We start from the raw sequence: 21,420 nt of genomic DNA, 5'->3' as shown, positions 1-21,420 counted from the left end.
TGAAATTAATCTACTAAAAGCTTATATATTCATTATAAAAATTAAAAAATATTTTATAATTAAAAAATTAAATAAAATTATAAACATATTATAATTCAAATTAATTAATATTTTAAAAAATTAAAGCAACTAAAATGTATTTTTTTAAATAATATTTTTATAAATTTTGAATAAGTTAAATAAATTATAATAATATTAATAAAAATTAAATGGGTTAGAATCGTATTAACATATTAAAATCATGTTAACAAGTTATTTATATTAATTCATATATGGGTGATTTTAAATCATTTATTAAATGGGTTGTCTTATGTTAAATGTATGATAAATAAATCGGTTTGAAATCATTCAAAGAAAAAAAAAAAAAAAAAACTATTGTAACACCACTTGAATTATTCCACCATATCTACTTTAGATATATTTGACAACATCAACTATACCGATCGGATGCATTTAATATCACTTGAAAGAATCATTCATCCGCCAACAATATTGTAAAAGCTTTGGAAAACACCGGCATCAACCTGAAAACAAATTGAAATTTCAACATGTACGAAGCCCAAAACATCATAAATTCAATTGAAAATATCAACGATATGACCCCAAAACCAACCAATATCGTAATAAATACAGTTGAAAATATCAAATAATTGAATGCTTCAATCATGAATGAAATTGAAGTAGGAAGAAAGCAACCACCAAAAACATTATATTTAGGGGTAAAGAAGCAACATTTTTGGTGCCCAAAATTACATTTGGACAGGGATATGAGCCAGTGCGATGATTGAAAGCAACTGTTCACTGCAAGAATCGTCCAACCAAAATCATGGCCCAAAGGGGCTCCACCCCATCTCTCAAACTCACTCATCTGCCTTCTTACAATGGGCGATGGGTGAACAGGAATTAGAAACAGAATTTTAATCATTTCCAACGCAATCTAAAGTCTAGTGTAGTCTTTTATCATTACAGTGAATTTAATATAAATGTACATCGGCATATTTATCCTTCTGCAAACTTGGCAAAAAAGATAGACAAAATTTAAAGCAAAAAAAAAAATCTCTACAAGACCCAACCCAATAAGCAATAGGCATGAAAGGTAAAATCGGTGCATCAAAATCTGTTTGGGTTTACCTACCATCCAGAATTGCATCAGACCAAGACATGGATATGGAGGAAGCAAGAGACTGTCTGAAATCTTCAAATGTTGGGTGTGACCCGCGGCCAAAGGTGTGTGAATACTTAGACCACATGGACTTGGATCTCATGTTTTCTAGCAGATACGCATCCATCTCCTCTCCCTCTGATTCACAAACCTCATTCCCCCCTTCTAAAATTTTCACCACTTGCCTCATTGTTGGTCTGGCACTGGGATCGGGGTATGTACACAACAACCCCAAATGCAGCACCTTCTCCACTTCCTCCTCATCCAATTCTCCTCTGCTCCTTAATCTCTCATCCAGTGCTAGTACTAATTCCCCCTTCATCATCAACTCCCACACCCAATCAATCAAATGCTGTTTTCCTTCCTCCATTGGTCTTCTACCGCATAAGACTTCTAAAATCAACACACCAAAGCCGAATACATCGGTTTGGGCTGAAGCTCGGCCGGTTCTAATGACTTCAGGCGCTAAGTATCCCACTGTCCCCACCACCCGCGTTGTGCTACCCACTTTGTCGTGGCCATGCATCCGGGCTAAGCCAAAATCTCCTAATCTTCCGTTCATGTCCCTGTCAAGCAACACATTGCTGGCCTTAATGTCTCTGTGCAGTACTTTGGACTCCCAGCCTTCGTGTAAGTATAGCACCCCTGAAGCCACGTCTTTGAGAACCCTGATTCGATCTTTGAAACTCAATAGTTGGCTTTCTTCACATTCGAACACCCTCTTGTCCAGACTTCCATTTTCCATATAATCATACACCAACATGAAGCTCCCGTTTTCCCTCTTGCACCACCCCCTCAATGACACTAAACACCTGTGCTTCAGCCTTCCAAGGCTCGAGATTTCAGCTACGAATTCTCTCATTCCTTGGTCATTTTCGTGGGAAATTCGCTTCACTGCGATCTCTGCCCCTCCTTCTAAAACACCCTTGTACACCTTTCCATTCCCCCCAGTTCCAATCACATTTTCCTCCGAGAAACCATTGGTTGCCGCCTCGATTTCCTGATGAGTGATTCTGTGAGGCCAGTACTCCAATTCCCATTCTTCCATTCCCTCCCTCCTTCTCGCTCTTAGGCGCTTCCATCTTATCAGAAACCATGAAAACACGGAGCAAAAGACTACACAGAAGAAAACTCCCACTGTGATCCCTGCGATGAACCCTTTGGACTGAAATATTGATTTTTTCGGAGGAACAAATGATGGCAAACCACTTGTAATCAATTCGCTGCTCAAGGAGAAATTAGAATTGCTAAAGCTCCAAGCCAAAATCTTGTGACTTTCAACTAATCTGCCGGTTGCAGCAGTGAAGCCAACATACATGTCATCCAGAAAAACATCAGAGAGATTAAGATCAACACTCAGTAAAGGGCGTTGAGGCCTTGTCTTGCCAGCCACAGCCATGGTAACGTTGATATGAAGATCCATGTAGTCAATCCAAACTTGATAATTCTTACCATTATTCAGCTGCAGCCTCTTGAATGACTTCTCATCTTCCTCGCTACTGCTATTGCCGCCGCCGCTGCTGATTTTCCCGTTGTCGGGCCAATAGCCCGCCTCATGTGCGCTCATAGAAGTGAGTGAATTGACATTGATGCCAACATGATTATCGCTTATATCGCCAAACTCTTCGTTTTTGAAGACATCGAACTTCACGCCAAAGACATGGTTCGTCGAATTCCCATCGTTGGTACGGTTGAGAAAGCCTAGATGTTGAGAAGAAGTGGCGCCTTCGATGCCGGTGACTGGTGCAAAGAGGAAAACGATGCCATGGCCGGGAAGAATGTCCTCGTAAGGTGCAATGGAGAAGATGAACGAGGTGGAAAAAGGAACCACATCGGAGGAATTCGGCGATTTTGCAGGGATTTTCGATGGGTAAAGAGCTCTACCAATTGCGAAGCTAGTCTGGTTCGTAAGAGTGAGAACGCGAGATTCAATGTCGGCAACACCGTAGAGTAGCATATCAGAGGAATTGAAGCCGTTGAAGACGAAATCTTCAGCGGATGCTGATCCGAAGAAAGTTGAAATGGAAAGTATGAGGAGCAGAAGAGGGTGGTGTCTCTTCATATTGCAGCAGAGCAGAAGAATAACGAAGAAGAGCAGATACGGCTCTCATGTATGATATATGAATGGAACAGAGATAGGGAGATAAGCTGAGATTCTGAAGGAGTATTCGAGTTTTCTTGGTCAAACGTTTGTGATTCATGGGATTTGGGTTTTTTCTTCCAATACTCCAATATTTACGAAGGTGGTATATTTCCCCTTGTTTCTATTTTTTTAGGGGTCACTCGAAAGAAGTTCCCAAAAGCCAATAGTCATAACTCTGACCAAACTCCCACTGGTTGTAATCATGCCACCTAAGACAATGGATTTTGATAGGGGCAGGGGACTAGGAAAGCTAAAAATAGCAGCAGAAGATGCTTCCCTTGGTGAGTGGGTGACCCCTCAACTCTCGTCTGCCAAATTTGAAAAATTGAGCTCTCACCAAAATCTCATTTTTCCTCACCGACTCCATCAAGGGCATGTCTGGTTATTTCTCAAACAATAAACCCCAAATCTCATCAATTCAAGGCCAAGAACAAAGCTGGCAGCTAGGCAGCTAGGCAGCTACGATCCATTCGACGAAAGTCCCCAAAGAGAAATGAGAACACAGAACATGTAGTTGACTCCCATACCTCATTGCCCACGTAAGAAATTTTGTACGGAGTCAACCTGGCGGCCGCGTACGGCAGCTCTTCCCCTCAATATTAATACTATTTTGACTTTGCCAAATGTGAACTCATTATACTTTACACTTTGCGCTGATCCAAAGCCAGAATTTCGCGTCATTCCAGTTGTTGTCTCTCCAAAATTTTAATTTTCAAAGTTTAAATTATACTTTTCTATGAAGTTGCGTTTAAGGATGGTAGGTTTTGGATTCGGATTTTTTCAAATACTCATCCCTAATAAAACAATTGTAGAATAAATATAAACATATCTAAAACAGGTTTGAAAATTCTTTTATATCTCGAAACTGATTGAGATATGATTTTATCTTATTGGATGTATGAGCCCATTACAATTTTTTAATTTTTTTTCTTTGAATATGTTAACGTACACGTTTGTCTTCATGCAAGTGCAAGTGGAAAATAAAATATTGTCCTACATTGTCAAAATACGGTTGTCATCTTTAATTATGATTTTATTGAACTTTTGGAAGCATATGTTATACAAAATGGGTCACGTATAGGCCAAAAAAATTTCCAATTTAATAAGCCTTCGACCTTACTAATTTTAAACGTACATAATTAAAAAATAAATTAAATAAATTTAAATTTTATAAAATAAGATGTAAACTTTGAAAAACTTGCAAGTAGGGCCATCGTTATTATATCATCATAGTGTTTTGATAACAAAGTTTACAATTAACAAAAGGTTCAATTAAAGAGGAATAATTCTATCATAATAAAGATTTAAAAGAGACAAAAAAAATAATTAAAAAAAAGAAAGAAAGAAGAGATGGTTATAATTCCAAGTAGGTGAACTCTCGAGATCGAGGGCCCATGATAAGGCAGAGTGGGGATAGGCAATTACATTATTTGAGAGGGTCTTTTGCATTTTAATTATGAAAGGTGGTGGGATTGAAATTCATGTCACATGACAAAGCATAATTGCATGATTGGAGCATCTTTCCTTGTAATTGTTTGTGCCTATTACTCCTTTTTTTTTATGAAAAATATAAGACCTATTCAACCTCCGATGTTCATTATTATGTATGAAAGAAAAAAAAAACATTTCGGATTACCTTCTAAAACAGATTGATTATTTTATTGATAAATTTTTCATCTCAAATTGTAAATAAAATTATAAGTACAAAAATCACTTTGTTTTCACAATACAAAAACCTTAATTTTCATTGTCAAGAAGAAAATAAGAAAATTTGAAGAGAGGATTTTTTTAAAAAAAGAAAAATTATTATCTTTTAAATTTTCGCAAAAAGAGAAAGAAAGAAGAATTATGTTCTTTCTATTTTTTTAAAAGAGAAAGATAATTTTTTTTCTTTTTTAATTTATAATAATAGTTTCTATTGATAGTTTTAGAACTCTCAAAAGAAACTGATCCCAGATAACTCACCTGGCACCCATGCCTAACCCCAACAATATATTATACAAAAAATATATATATATACATCAATAAATTAAAATACAAATAATAAGATTAATATACAAAAAATGAGATCATATAAAAAAATAGGATTAAAATATAAAGAAATGAAATTATGGTACAATATAATAATACCGATTGTTCACACTTTTTGATACATATCTCTTTTATACTATTCTCCTAAACCCTTAGAAAATAGCAGGAAGAAGGTGCATTTCGGCCTAACTTGAAGACCAACGTATGAAAGGAGAACATTTTTGTTACAACAATCTGTGGGTGTTTCTCATAACCACCTACTATATTACTTTTCATGGCTTACTCTTCCATGATGAAAATTCAATGCCTGCACTTCTGAATTTTTTTGTAGCTGATGTGACCACAGGTTCATCGCATGTGACTGATATGTGCAATTTTTGATTGCACAGTGACAGATACCCATCCATGATGTACAAGTAATATTGGTCCCACTCTCTTACACAAAAAGGTGTATTCAAAATTAAGGCAATGTTTCTTCCAAAAAAAAGAAAAGAAAATGGAAGTCATGTGTGGTAGGGTATGTATACCTTTAGCTGGTGCGGGTGTAGGAGGCTTTGTTGCAACCAATTACTCTCTTCCCAAGTATTGGAAGGGATAACATAGAAGTCATTTCCGTTATCCTCAATGTTTTAATTACAAGTACTTGATGTAAAGATAACCTTGATATTAATTTGACCAAGTTTTGCTCATGGAGAAAAAGGCTTTTTGTTTTTCTATGGGTCCAAAAGAAATCAGCCGGACCACCCGTTTTTTCTATGGGTCCAAAAGGAATCAGCCGTCCCACTTTGGGTGGTCTAGATACTTAGCCGTATTTGATTATTTGGATTTGGTGCTCAAATTCAAATTGCAAACAATTAAATAGGAGGTGAAAGGTGAAGTTTGGAACTTTGGAACTTTGGAGTAGGTATTCTGTTACTCTCAAATAAGAGGTATGTTAGAGAAAAATTATAAGGTGGTAATTCGAAATTTAGAGTATTGAATGATGATATAAATAAAAGAGACTAAAATATAATGGACTAAAAATTTGAAACCAAATTACCTATTTGGATGGTTGGTATGGTACCATGGTGGGACACTATGCCAAAACCAGATAAGGTCGGATTGGATTACTCTTTCAAAAACCCTCATCGAAAATTAAGTCACTAAATTCAAATAAAATAATAAAATCTATGTGAAAGATGTGAAAGCTTTGAGCCAAATTCAAGCCCACACAAAGGGAGGAAGGGAGAGAGAGTCAAATGCCAATGAGGCTGAATTCATTACTTGCTCAAATGGGAGAATAGAAAGCCCTTTTCGTCTTGCAATAGAAAGTCAATCACGAGGGTTTCTTGCCCTCAATTCAACTAGGTAACAAAAATTTCTTCTACCCAAATGAAAATTTAGTTAAGATGCGACAGTTACATTGCATAAAACATGGAAGAGATAATGGCCAATAAAGATGATGAAAAACTCTTGACTCCTTTAAAATGGTAAACATACACCTCATGGCACCGGAAATATTGACTTGACGGATATCATGAAATGGTAGAATATTATTAGTACTGGATTGTCTCTAAAACCATATTTTAAAACGGTATTTTGTGCATTTTATTATCAATATCATTAAGTTGAAAAAGTCATTAGGTCACTGGTCATTTGTCAGACTGATTCAATGGTTGAGCTAAACAAAAACTAATATTATTAATGTTTTATTTAATAAAATTTAAAATTAATACATTTATATTCATTCATAATTTAATTTGATATATACTACCAATAATATTTTTTTTTCATATTTGATATTATCAAATTAAATTATAGATTAATATAAATGTATTAATTTTAAATTTTATCAAACAAAAAATATATATGGAATTCTCTAAATATATTAATTCCATATTATTCCATCTTTTCCCACTTGTAAATATGTGTGGATGTCTTTAGGAGTTTTTAGAATCTTCTAACACCTCACTTCTCTTCTATAAAAGCTTAAGTGAGAATTATTTTGAGCATATTGTCTCCAATGTTAGTTGGATGAACTATCTATCATATTTTGTAGAGAGATGAAGATAAAAAGGTGTTTAACCTCCACATTCAACCATGGTGCATTGTTACTCACGAGCACTAATCAAAACACCTAATAAGTAACATAATGTTCTGCCCCAAGAAAATAAGGTAGAATTTAAAAATTCAATTGCGATGTTCTCAACCTAAAAACTAATTGGACCAGGATTTGATCAATGGTTGCACCAATTGAACTAGTTAGTTTGGTTTGGCTTTTAAAATATTGGTAATAATTATATTATGGTCATAAACCAAGTTCATCTTAAGAAATTAATTGTTATTATTTTCGCATTATTAAAAAAATTAAAATGTTGTTCTTTCTTCTACATGTGTTGTTTTGTGCAACCTTAATTTCATCTTCAATGCTCATTGAAAAGCTCTTGGTGCACTAAAAAATCTACATAATTTGAAAAGAAACATAAAAGCAAAGTGGAGATGTATATATATATATAGATACTACATGTAGATATCTATTGTCTTTATGTTCTATGCTTGATCGCAAATAAATACATAATTTAATTGAAACTATCCCTTTATATGACTTTGCAAAGGATTCAAATGGTTATTGTAAATTAATAATGTATATGATTTAGTTCAACATGATAGATACTATGATAAATTTTCAATAATTTAAAAAAATAATTAAATAAATCATATCAATTTGTTAGTAGAAAGTTGTTTTATTATGTACTTTTACTTTTATGAAAAGTAAGTTGTAACTTATTAAAAATTAGTCATATCTATTTTTAAAAGTTATATGTCAAGAATGATGTTTGTATAAAAATTAAGAGGGTTAATGAGGAAGTCGATTTTCGACATATTGACATTCAAATTTCTAATTTTAAAGTTCCACATATTGACGATTCCTTTGGAGTAGGCTTAGGTGTTTTATAAGTAGTCGTGCGGTACTTAGCCAGATGAAAATAACTCTCAAGTAGTCATGTGACACTTAGACTATTGAAAATAATCGAGATGGTAGAAAAGCAATTCTACAAACTCTAAAAAGTAGGACATGGAAAATTTGAGAAAAGCCAAAGAGTTATCTTCTAAGACAAATCTACTAGCAAAAAAAAAATCCAAATTATACAAGCATAACATATCTAAAAACAAAATTGTAAACTCAAGCCTAATTTAGCAAACAAGGTCTAAAACCATACAATTAAATAGAAAGGAAATTGTTATATCTATGGTAAACCTAAACATCATGTTGCTCAATATTACATAGGAAGAGAATTGAGAAAGCTAACCCTAAGGCTAATATGGTAGATATAGAGGTAATACCTAATACCTATTGTAGTATTCTCTTAGGGTAGATATGGTCACCAAAGTGAAGGATTGGATGGTAAACTTTGGGGCTACTATGAACATATGTGTTAACAAAAGTGTATTCACTTCCTATAATATTGCAAAGTATAGTAAGGAGCAAATATTCATGGACAACTCTAGACCTTCTTCTATGATTGCAAAAGGAAAGTTCTCCTTAATGTTATCTTTATATGCTAGATATTAGTTGGAATCTCGTGTTAGTTTTTCTACTTAGGAAAGTAGGAGTGAGATATTATTTCAGTTAGACAAAGTTGTACTAACCAAAATAATGCAATTAGGAAGGGTTCTTGTAATTAGGGTTTGTTTATGTTGAACATTTTGAGATCATTAGTCATAATATTTTTTCTTCTACTTATTTAGTTGATTCTTGTGATATGTGGTGTGGTAAATTAGGATATGCAAACCATTCATATGTCAATAAAAATATAGATATTTGTTTGATTCTTAACTATCTTTAGAAAATCGTGATAAATACGAACATGTGTTAAATCTAAAATCCCAAAAAGAACTTATAAAATTGTAAATAGAGAATCATAGTTATTAAGTCCAATTTAAAGTGACTTAGAAGATCTTAAAAATACAATGATTAAGAATGATGAAAGATAAAATACGCTATAGTACCAAGATGGTATGTATCAAATTCCAAATTTAGATTATTAAATATGGTAAAATGTAGGTCGTTGAATGAGAGTGCAAATAATCGATATCAAATTACAAGAGTATAAGTAGATGGATTCCGGCACAAACAATGGAGTGTGAAGATATGCCTACCACCACTTGATTGATTGATTGATAGTAAAAAAAAAGGTGCACTGTAACATTATTGGCGCACCCTAATATATGAGAAAAGTCGAAAATTAAAGAGGTAGGAAAATTAAGAGGCGCTGGAAGACTTGGACGCTTCCAAGTCTTCCACCTAATCAGCAACGATGAACCCTTTGGACTGAAATATCATTTTTTAGGAGGAACAAATGATGGCAAACCCTTTGTAATCAATTCGCTGCTCAAGGAGAAATTCGAATTGCTAAAGCTCCAAGCCAAAATCCTGTGGCTTTCAACTAATCTGCCGGTTGCAGCAGTGAAGCCAACATGCATGTCATCCAGAAAAACATCAGAGAGATTAAGAGCAACACTCAGTAAAGGGCGTTGAGGCCTCTTCTTGCCAGCCACAGCCATGGTAACATTGATATGAAGATCCAAGTAGTCAATCCAAACTTGATAATTCTTACCATCATTCAGCTTCAGCCTCTGGAATGACGTCTCATCTTCCTCGCTACTGCTCATTTTCCCATTACCGGACCAATAACCAGCCTCATGTGCGCTCATAGAAGTGAGCGAATTGACGTTGATGCCAACATGATTATCACTTATATCGCCAAATTCTTCGTTTTTGAAGACGTCGAACTCGACGCCAAACACATGGTTATCCGGATTCCCATCGTTGGTACGGTTGAGAAAGCCTAGATGTTGAGAAGAAGAGGCACCTTCGATGCCGGTGACTGGTGCAAAGAGGAAAACGATGCCATGGCCGGGAAGACTGTCCTCGTAAGGAGCCATGGAGAAGATGAACGAGGTGGAAAAAGGAACGACATGGGAGGAATTCGGAGATTTTGCTGGGATTTGGAATGGATAAAGAGCTCTACCAATTGCGAAGCTTGTGTGGTTTGTAAGAGTAAGGATGCGAGACTCAAGGCCGGCAACACCGTAGAGTAACACATCAGAGGAATTGAAGCCGTTGAAGACGAAATCTACAGCGGATGCTGATTCGAAGAGAGTTGAAATGGAGATTATGAGTAGCAGAAGATGGTAAGGATGTGGGTGTCTCTTCATATTGCAGCAGAGCAGAAGAAAAATGAAGAGAAAGAGAAGCCACACATATGCTAGCATTTAGCTGAGATTATGAATGAGCATTTGATTTTTCCTTGGTCAAACGTTTGACACTTGTTGGGTTATGCTTTTGACCTCCAATTCTTGAATATTTACAATCATGGTATTAGTCTTTTGGGGTGATCTTTTGGGCTGATTAATAGGCGTAAGTATCAATTATTTGGGCCATTGAAGGGTTCTTTGTGTCCCTCTTCTAACATGAATGCTCCGTATACAAAATAAACTTGTACATTACTTCCTATTGAAAATTAGAATAGAAAATTAAGTGTTCATTTAGATACACTTCATATTTTTTTTTTAATAGCAGAAAGTAGTAATAACTTTAATAAAATTAATCTAATATATTTTATTTTTATATTTATCAAACTTTCATAGATTTCGTGAAAGGAAAATGAAAAGTTAAAACTTTTTATAATGAGAATAAATTAAACTTTTTATGATTAAATTTTTTATCTTATAATTGCATTCTTTGTATCAAGATCATATTTTTCATTTCTTAATACCTTAATAACATTTTTCACCTTGATTATATTTTTTGTATTCAAATTACATTTTTCGTATCTTAATCTCTGAGTCACATTCTTCATATAAGTTATATTTTTTTTTGTACCTTTGTACCTAAATCATATTTTTATGCTTATGTCACACTATTCATACCTTAATACCTAAACCCTTTTCATATCTTAATATATAAGTTATATTCTTTATACCTAGGTTACATTATTGGTACATTAATACTTAAATCACTTCTTCTTTTTTTTTGTACTTTAATATTTAGATCATATTTCTAGATCGTATTTTTTTTTTTGTACTAAGGCTACATTATTTGTATCTTAATATCTAAGTCTTTTTTTTTTTTTTACCTTAATATTTAAGTCACATTTTTTTATACTTAGGTCACATTATTTATATTTTATTATCAAGATCACTTTTTTTGGTAGCTAGATGAGGTTTTTTATTTATTTATTAATATCTTAATAATCAAGTCACATTTTTTCTACATAGATTACCTTTTTCATACCTTAATATTTAAGTTATATTATTCATATCTCAATGCCTAAGTCACATTTTTCATACTTTAATACCTATATCATATTATTTGTACCTTAATATTTGAGTCATATTCTTTTGTACATAACTATTTGTACCTTACTAGTATGTTACATTTTTTGTACTTTAATAATTAGGTCATTTTTTTCATACATGGGTCCTTATTTTTGTTCCTTTTTGTTTTGGTACATTAATAAGTATCTTAGTACCTATGGCATCTTTTTAGTACCTAGGTTACATTCTTTGTAGGTTATACCTTGGTAATTAGTTCATTTTTCATAAATAATTCACCTTTTTTCGTGCATTATAGGTCATATTTAGGTAACCTTTTTTTTTTTTTTTTTAAAAAAAAACACTTTTCATTACTTTTATTTATTTTCTTAAAATTTTAAGATTTATATACTTTTGTATTATGGATGGATAAAAATACAACAAAAAAAAAAATTCTAATATAAAAATGATCTTAATATTAGTAACTCAATTTTTATAACTTTTCAAATAAATAACTCAAATTCTAAACTTATATTATTTATTTAGCGATATTAAGTCGTTTCCATTAAAAAACGATTATACAGAATGCTATATCACATTTTTGTTGCATGATGATCAATTTTCTAATAAAAATGTGTTTTTCTGAGTTTGATCAAATAGCCCATTAAGAGTATGTTTGATGGTGGACGTGTTTTTAGAATAATCATTTATCAAGTGTTTCTTCGAATCATAATATAAATAATTTTTTAATATTATAAATGATTTTTTAGATATTTAAAAATATTTTTAAAATTTTACTAAATATCTTTTTTTTTTAAAAAAATTACTTTTTAAACTAAAAGTAACCCAAATAATTATTACTAAATGGTAACATGAGTTGTCACTCTCATTGTACCTTATCCATTTATTTCAATAACTCAAAATTTTGAATTTAATTTTTCAAATTTTCCATTATACTAAAAACAAATATATTTCATAAATCCTTATCCATTTATTTCAATAACTCAAAATTTTGAATTTAATTTTTCAAATTTTCCATTATACTAAAAACAAATATATTTCATAAATAAATATTACAAGTTATTTAGTTCAATTTTTTAATTATATTACACATCAAAAATAAAAATAAAAAAATTTTAAATTTTCAAACTTATCCTAACCGTTTATTTTAATTTCAAATCCCTCCTATTTCGTTGGGACGAGTAGTCCAAGAACTACCATTCGGCAGCCTCAATACAACCGTATAATTTTAAATTTACATCCAACCAATGGGCTATCTTGGATAAAAGGAAGAGTGGGCTGCCTGCTTCATCCTCTAAGGAAACTCTGGTCATTGGGTCATTTCAAGAACCCATTAGAATTCTCGATCATAGCCATCGGATTTTGATTGCTCTGGTCGAGGGCACATTTCTAGGAAACTCCGGTCATTGGGTCATTTCAAGAACCCACTAGAATTCTTGATCATAGCCATCGGATTTTGATTGCTCTGGTCGAGGGCACATTTCTAGGAAACTCCGGTCATTGGGTCATTTCAAGAACCCACTAGAATTCTTGATCATAGCCATCGGATTTTGAATGCTCTGGTCGAGGGCACATTTCTAGGAAGGAGAGGCATCTTTTATATTATTTAGGGCACCTCACATTAATTTTTTTTGAGGGTAGTGGTCCCTTCGTGCCCCAAGTGCTTCCCTCCATGAGGGTATGACCCATTCTCAGGATACTAAATGCTTATCAGACTTAAAATCTTGACCCATGACTCCTCACCTAATTGATACTCCACATGTAGGGTTGTTGATATGAACCGGTGCTTAATTGATATTATTTCCTTCATGTTTGTTACACCCTATCAACTAACTCACTAGAAAAATCAAAATCTTTGATAAATTTTACAATTTTAGGTGGCGTTTGTTTTTAAATTTAATAAAAAAATTCAAAATATTTGATTTTTTGTATTTAATTAAAAATAACTTGTTAATATCAATCAACACGATTAAAGTAAACTTGTTGTCAATTAGTTCATATTAATATATTACTTTTAATCGAATAAAAAAGTGAAATATTTTGACTTTTTCTATTTCGTAAAAAAAAAAATACTACAGATTGTGTTTGGTTCCCAGAAAAATACTAAGAAAAGAAAAAAAATACGAAGAAAAATAATTTATTCAGGTTGTCTTATGAAAATTATAAAGGAAAATAAAATATAATTAAAATTTCATGTATGTTCAAACTCATTTTATTTATTTTAAAGTAAAAAAAAATTATTAAAATTTAATTTATTTTTTATTTTTCTTAATTTTTATTTTCTCTCAAATTTTATGGAACCAAACATAACCTCATTAATTTGATATGTAAGTTGAGTTTTGTTAAAAATTTTATTATGTAACTTGATCATCAAATGGTACATTTTTTAGAAAGTGAAGATTTGTCTTCTTATATTAAAACATCGTATATTGGTTTAAATTTTCAGTGGGAATATATTAAAGAAAATAAGGTTATTTGATTTGAGAACTTGTTTGACCGTTTTAAAAACAGAAAGCTATTTTTTAAAAGTTAAAACACGGTTTGATATTGTTCTTTAAAACAATTTTTTAAAACAAAGTAAAATAGATAATAATTTTTAGAGAATAAGTATATATATATATATATATATATATATATATATATATTAATTTTTAAAAATAAAATAAAAATAGATATATTTAACCATATTGTTCAAAACTTATTTTTTAAAATTCTTTTTAAGTTAAAAGAATGAAAAACAGTTTTTAAAAATAAGTTTTAGAAAATATGGTCAAATCTGCCCTATTTTTTTAAAAAATAATTTTTTTTTTTATATATTGCCATTATCCGATTATTTTAATTAAATATTTTTATTAAAAAAATAGCATTTGAAAGTGAATCAAAATCTTGTCAATGGTAAAAGTAAAAGTTAAAAGTTATGAACAAGTCCAACATATCGTAGTTTGCTAATTATCTCTAATTCCTTATCTTAGTAACTAATAACAACCAACAACAATCTATCGGATTTAAGTATTGAAAATTATTTTGGAATTAAGATAAAATATAAAAGAAGTATAATTATTAATTTAATTTTTAAAAAATTCTTATTAATTTTTTTATTTTTAAATTATTTGTGGTAATATTTGTAACTCAAACAATAATAGAAACTCTTAAATAATGAAATGGGCCATATAAAATTTTCTTAATTATTTTTAAAAAGGGTAAAAAATTAATAAAAAACTAATTTAATCAATTATGATAAACTTAAATTAAATTTCATTAATTCGTTAATAATGCAAAATATGAGTAAAAAAAATTATAATATATGGTTTAAAAATAAAAGAAAGCGGAAGACGGTCGGTGAAAATTTTGAATTTACAGCGGAACATTTATTTTTTATCCATGAAACAAACTACATGTTACCGGCTACCAACCACAATCGAAGATAAAACGTCGGCGTCAGTCTCGGATAGTGCGCACACCGCGCACTTTAGAGGCTCCAATGATTTTCTCGTGTTTTCACTGGGAGTTTCATATATATCGAAACGACATCCCGAAATCGAAAAAAGAACAGGGAAATTCCAAAAGAGGAGTCGGAGGCAAATCGCGATCCAGGATTGATCTCAGAAACCCTAGATTCAAACCGTCTGATAACAAATCCATTTTCTGGGGTTTCTTGAGCATCAACTGACATTCATGCCCACGAAAATTGAGTTTTTTTTTTCTCTTCATTTAACATCAACGTGAAGGAACACTGAGAGAGGAGCGGATCGATCAATGGTGATTGTATCTGTGTGGTTGTTGCAGTGGAGTTGATTGAGGGAGTGTGGGAATTGAGATGAGAGGTGAGTGTTTGTGGGGACAATGAATGGAGGGTCATTGGGTATGCGTTCAGGGAGTTATGGCTCATTGCTGCAGCAGCAACAACAGCAACAACAACTTCAGAACGGTGGTTTGTTGCCCGTTCAAGCGACGCCGCTTCCTCCTCCTCTTCCGGGCTATTCCCTTGGCCGCAAGCCGCCCAAGATGGTCAAAGAGAAGGAGAGGTTTGTTCATTGGATCTGTAAGTTTGCCGGCCGCAAGAAGGTTGGAATGCTGCTGCTTTGCGTAGTCTCTGCCGCGGTTTTCGTTTGGGTTTTGTACGTTGGCAAAGGTTTGATTGCACCCACTTGGTTGTTGTGATTATTAACAGTAGTAGTAGTATTGTTGATCGGTTATTGGATTTGAATATTGCTTTTTTTCCTTGTGCAACAGTGGTTTTTGAATTCCGAGTGATCTGTTTTTGGATAGTCCAACGATGGAATTTGAATTCACAAACACTTTTTGACCTTTTAGTTCTCAGCCGGATTGAATGGTTTTAGTGATTCGAAAAAATTGTAGGGTTTTAACTGTTTCACATTTGTTGATTTGGATTTTTATTGTTGTGTGTTTTGTACCTGTATCTTATTGTCTAGAGGATTCAATTTGATGCCAAATGGATATATTTGCTTTTACTTAGATTCACCTTAACAGAATTGTGTTTTTGAAGTTTCAATTTTGATATCTGTAACTATTCTTTTGTTTTGTTTAGTCTGAGGAAATGATATGATTTATGGGTGGTTACAGGTGAAGTTGTGTTTTTGAAGTTTCAATTTTGATATCTGTAACTATTCTTTTGTTTTGTTTAGTCTGAGGAAATGATATGATTTATGGGTGGTTACAGGTGAAGATGCACGAGAAGTTGATAGTGTGGGAAAACTTGGAGCCAATGGCAGCCCGGCTTTCGTTTATACTAAATCTTTTAGTACACGCTCTCTTGATTTATACAGAATGAACAATAGTTCTTTTGTGAGAAGTGAAAGTGTAGCGCAGCCTCCTCCTCCTCCTCCTCCTCCTCCTCCTGCCCCAGTGTTTTTGGGGTATAACCTTCCTCCAGGGCATCCATGTGAAAATTTTGCATTGCCGCCCCCACCAGCCGATAAAAAACGAACTGGACCACGGCGTAAGTTTTAGTTGTTAAAGCTTTTTGGGTTTTAAAATATAATAATGTGCTGTTGCTATCTCTCACAAACATGTATTTAGTTCCAAGATGGCATCTATGTTGTAGTTTCGTCCTAAGACATATTTATTTATATCAATAGATCTTCAAATTGCTGAGTTCTTGCTTCCTTATGTTTCAGCATGTCCAGTATGTTACCTTCCTGTGGAAGAAGCCATCGCCTTAATGCCAAAATACCCATCACCTTCTCCCTTACTTAATAATTTAACATTTGTCTATGAGGAAAATTTAACCAAAGGTGATTCATTTGGCGGCTCTGACTTTGGTGGATATCCTTCTCTGGAGCAGCGGGCTAATTCTTATGATATAAGAGAATCAATGACTGTGCACTGCGGGTATGATGAAGGTTTTTTTTTTTTTTTCAATTATTTTCTTAACTATTTGTATAATTTCTGGAGGTTGTTTTCCTTGCAAATTTAACTGGACTTATTGTTGCTCTTTGTTTAGTACATTCATGACTAATGATGTGTATCGGATTTTCTTTCAGTTCCACTCATTTCTGTAGTGTGTTTTAATTGGTGCATGTTTTAATCAGATTTGTCAGAGGAGCTAAACCTGGTCAGCGGACAGGATTCGACATGGATGATTCTGACCTTTTTGAGATGGAGCAATGTCATGGTGTGGTTGTTGCATCTGCAATATTTGGTACTGCTCTATATGAATCATTTTAACCATTTTTCTTACCTTTTAAGCTGGTGGCTTGGTTTTCTAATGAGTTTATTCTTGATCAGGAAACTATGATGTGATACAACAGCCAAAGAATATTAGTGATGCTGCAAAAGAGAATGTCTGCTTCTATATGTTTGTGGATGAAGAAACCGAAGCTCATTTAAAGAATTCTTCTGGTTTGGATGACAACAAGAGGGTTGGATTGTGGAGAATTGTTGTTGTTCACAACCTCCCTTACAATGATGCAAGACGCAATGGAAAGGTAAATGCTCTGAATTTTAGCCAGTAAATGAATGAGCAGCTATACTCTAGTATATATATATATATAGATGTGTGTGTGTGTGTATTAATATATATTTTAATGTTTTATGTAGTATAAACTCAGAAGGAATGTAAGGATGATGGACCTAAATCCATGGTTTGAGGTTTTGTAGACTTCCACTATTAATTATATAAGGTAGAACCTGGAATTGAACTTAAAACAATTATGTTGATAGACTTGATGTTCTGGTTTTCATCTTCTGCAAGCCCTTGCTAGATTGATGCTGTCTCCGGAAGACCAATATGATTCAAAACCAAAGTTTTGGCCTTACAGAATCTTATCATGGAAAGCCACTGGCATATGCTTTATGTGCCTAGTGAAGAGAAATTTTTTTCAGAGTCTTGCTATCATACCATCAAATAACTTGAATGAATTTTTTATCAATGAGTATTGGTTATTGTTGAACTACTTTTAGAGCAACATAACATAACTTAGGTAACCATTTAGTCTATAGCCTTGATCTATATCTGATGTTTTGGTTTGAAACCTTTACCAGTTCCACTTCTGGTGGTCAAAGTTAAACTTAAGCTGAAACCTTAAGAAGCATACAGTGTTCCAACTTTTATAATGTTTATGAAACATTAGGTGAAACTGATGATGTGATTATGGTTTGATCTTTTTGAAATCTTGGAGGGAACATCTTATCAGTATCTATGGTGCTAATTGCATCACATATATTTTTTTTGGCCGTTTGAGAATCTGAGACTTGACAATTGATCTACCTGCTATTTCTTCTCTTTCTCTCTGTTTTTTTTTTTCCCTCTTCCACTGAGAACAAGTATATCAGTTAACTCAATTGTTCTTTCATTGCTTCTCCAGATTCACTTGCTTTGACCAGTTTACTGTAATATCACACTTCAAGCTCCTTTAGAAGAAGTCAAGTGATATTACTTGACTCAGAAACAGATTTCTCTCCTTTTTTTTTTTAACATGGATTTTCAGTCCATGCATATGCACACATGTATGCATACACACACATATACACACGCACTCATATATATATACATAGGTATGTATGTATGTATGCATGTATTGATGTACACACGTGCACATGCACACATCCATGTGTGTATGTATATATATCTTCATTCTCAGTTGTCTCCTGTAATCTGAGTTTGTCTCCATTGAGGTTCTGTTGAAATACCCTTTAAGCTTGTGAAAGTGTGGAGCCTTTAGGTCCAGGTGCTTATATACGTTCTTAGCAGGGCTTGTGTTCCTTTATTAGTGGTGACATTCATTGGAGTTCCTATTCTTGTCTTATTTTTCTCCCTTTTTTTTTATTTACTTCCAAAAACTCTAAATCCTGGTTGCTTATATTTCTAGAGCAATGTAAGCTCTTCCAGCTTGAAGTCAGCATATTTCTTTCTTTGTTTTTCCCACAAACCCAATCCTCTCTCTTTCTTTGTGCTGATGTGTGGAGTCTTTGGTGTTTGAGCCTCAAAGTTTATGTTTTTATGAAGTACTTCCAAAATTTTATAACAACTAATCAAAACTAAAAGTAGGGAGTATAACAAGCTTCATAGATTAAAAGGCACAAGGCACACAAAAGGTTCAAAAGAGTCTCCTACAGTTTAGGCATTAAGGCGCAATACAAGGTGCACATACGTCATGACATAAGTCAAGTGAAACGTGATGTAGGATGCATATCAATTTTATAAAATATGATCCAAAATATAATCCAATCAATAAAAAATTTATGATTCCTAACTTTTAAAGAAAATATTCAACAAAAAAATATTGGAACTTTATAAATTTCAGTATGCAATTTGAAATTCAAAGAATAGAAGTGTTTAAAAAGAAAAAGTAAAGTAGCCAAGGCGCGCCTCTTCAATACGGTGCATGTCTTGGCAAGCAAGGCGCTATAACTAGGGCTTTTAAAACTATGACAAGCTTCAAAGCCCAAAAGAAAAGGGAGCTATACAGCTTAAGCATGTAACGAAAATGTACATATGCTCCTTAATGTATCCTCTTTTGGAACCAGAAATAACAGTCATTACATAGGAAAAACTGATCCTGGTCTGATTTATCAACTTCAAATATCATCATTGTTAAGCTAACAACTTTTTTAAAAGCTTAAGCTTTCATGTGCAGTCTCATACTGTGGAAAGACAGGTCAATAGTAGTTATTGATTATAGATAAACAGATGAGGGTATAGGCAGTAGGATAGATAAATAGATGGGGGAATAAACAGTATGAGAGACTCAAACTTGAGACCTATTGTTAATCAGAGCTTTGATGCCATGTTAAGTTGTCAACTTTCCTAAAAGCTTAAGACACTTTTAGGATATGAGCACACAGTATATGACAGGCTAACAATCATTATTTATGGTTGTGCTTCAGCCTCCTTAGGCTATTTATTATGAAACTAGATCAGAATTTATTCCTTAATAAAGGATTGTATCCTGTTGATTTTGTTATTTAATAGTTTAATTTGAAACTTTTTGTAGTTTGCCATATGCATTTGTTGTAAGTGCTTGTGGTAAGTGGCCCAGACTTATTACTTCGGTTATTGACAATACTGTCGATACATAATGATTTTAGAAAATAATGCTTAACTGCATGTGATAGTGTTAGATGATCCATGATCATGGTATAGAGGCGCTTCTCAAAAATTTAAAGAAAGAAAAAAAAAAACAATCATGTTATGGAGGGATTATTGTTGGTCTTAAAGCTGGGTTTGACATGGAGTATGAGACTTACGTTCTATCTTGTCCTTGGTTGGATATCCATGGCAAGAATTTCTTTTTTGTCTTTTCTACTGTACTTGTTGCCATTCCTTATATTAACAGAATTTTGAATAAAGTTCCAGTTTAGAGAAAAAATACTTAGTTGCTAACTTGCATTAATGTTTCATCAAGGTGTATTTTAAACCCCCTTTGATCCAAATGGTTTCCATGGCAGGTTCCAAAGCTTCTACTGCATAGGATGTTCCCTAATGCTCGCTATTCTCTGTGGATTGATGGAAAGCTTGAGCTTGTGGTGGATCCATTTCAAATTCTTGAAAGGTACAAATGAGTCCGTGGTCATCTGCCCATTGATATATCTCTCATTTATGTAAAAGTTTGTTCAAGTAACAAAATTTGGGTGATATAACTTATTATAGTATTCAACATGGCTAATCAAAGTATGATTGACTTATTCTGTCAGTTTCTTTCAAGACCAAGAGTATTTATTTTTTGTCTCGACGTATGCTGCAACACATGGACTATAGATGCATAATTTGGTTCCTTTGAAGTTTAAAAACCTTGTGGTATGAATCTAGATTACAGTTAGTTATGGAAAGAGGTTGGATTTTCAAATGGTGAATAATTTGGTTCTTTAAAACCTTTTACTGTGACTTTATGGATGTAGTTAGGATGATGTCCAAATTCTTCTATTTGAATGAATAATTTGACTGCTTGCATTTGTATGGTTGAATAAAAGCTATGATTTTAGCTTCTAGATGTTCTGTTTCATGACAATTGATGTTTGGGTACCTTAATCCTATTCTTTTCAGGTTCCTGTGGAGGAAAAATGCCAGTTTTGCAATCTCTAGACATTATAGACGTTTTGATGTGTTTGTAGAAGCTGAGGCAAATAAAGCTGCTGCGAAGTATGATAATGCATCGATAGATTTTCAGGTTGAGTTTTATAAAAGTGAGGGTTTAACACCATATTCTGAGGCTAAGCTTCCCATTACAAGTGGTAGGTCCAAGATCATTCTTCTCTTTGTTTTTATTCGGTTTTATCTGTTCCATCTTTCATTCAGTTCTGGTTT

The 21,420-nt window shown here is 32.9% G+C and overlaps 2 protein-coding genes across 11 annotated transcripts in view; one reads left to right on the top strand and one right to left on the bottom strand.

The window, feature by feature from the left end:
* Positions 1-681: 681 nt before the first annotated feature.
* Positions 682-10,567, bottom strand: LOC117924267 (L-type lectin-domain containing receptor kinase VII.1-like). Of its 2 annotated transcripts, XM_034842862.1 has the most exons (2): positions 10,001-10,567; positions 682-2,650 (listed from the first exon to the last, which is right to left on the bottom strand). In XM_034842862.1, exons 1-2 carry the CDS (start codon positions 10,533-10,535, stop codon positions 1,128-1,130), a joined length of 2,058 nt encoding a protein of 685 aa, XP_034698753.1. In that variant the 5' UTR covers positions 10,536-10,567; the 3' UTR covers positions 682-1,127. The 2 variants fall into 2 exon arrangements, with proteins under 2 accessions (XP_034698753.1, XP_034698752.1); XM_034842861.1 differs by lacking the exon at positions 10,001-10,567 and having other exon boundaries at positions 682-3,684.
* Positions 10,568-15,157: 4,590 nt separating this feature from the next.
* LOC117923588 overlaps positions 15,158-21,420 on the top strand; it is a 36,216-nt gene continuing 29,953 nt past the window's right edge. For 8 of the 9 annotated variants that reach the window (XR_004652642.1, XR_004652643.1, XR_004652641.1 and 5 more), the window contains exons 1-7: positions 15,158-15,786; positions 16,336-16,614; positions 16,793-17,006; positions 17,207-17,316; positions 17,403-17,602; positions 20,565-20,668; positions 21,160-21,347. Coding sequence is in view for 2 of the 9 variants with exons in the window: in XM_034841949.1 (XP_034697840.1) it covers positions 15,498-15,786; positions 16,336-16,614; positions 16,793-17,006; positions 17,207-17,316; positions 17,403-17,602; positions 20,565-20,668; positions 21,160-21,347 (1,384 nt within the window). In the remaining 7 variants the exon portion in view is untranslated. Of the gene's footprint in view, positions 15,787-15,814; positions 16,239-16,335; positions 16,615-16,792; positions 17,007-17,206; positions 17,317-17,402; positions 17,603-20,564; positions 20,669-21,159; positions 21,348-21,420 lie in introns of those variants that run through there. The other variant, XR_004652647.1, reaches the window with a different exon arrangement.

The sequence above is a fragment of the Vitis riparia genome, chromosome 10, assembly GCF_004353265.1.
Source record: "Vitis riparia cultivar Riparia Gloire de Montpellier isolate 1030 chromosome 10, EGFV_Vit.rip_1.0, whole genome shotgun sequence".
Taxonomy (NCBI): domain Eukaryota; kingdom Viridiplantae; phylum Streptophyta; class Magnoliopsida; order Vitales; family Vitaceae; genus Vitis; species Vitis riparia.
The sequence above is the reverse complement of the archived record's forward strand: the minus strand, read 5'-3'. Positions and strand labels throughout refer to the sequence as shown.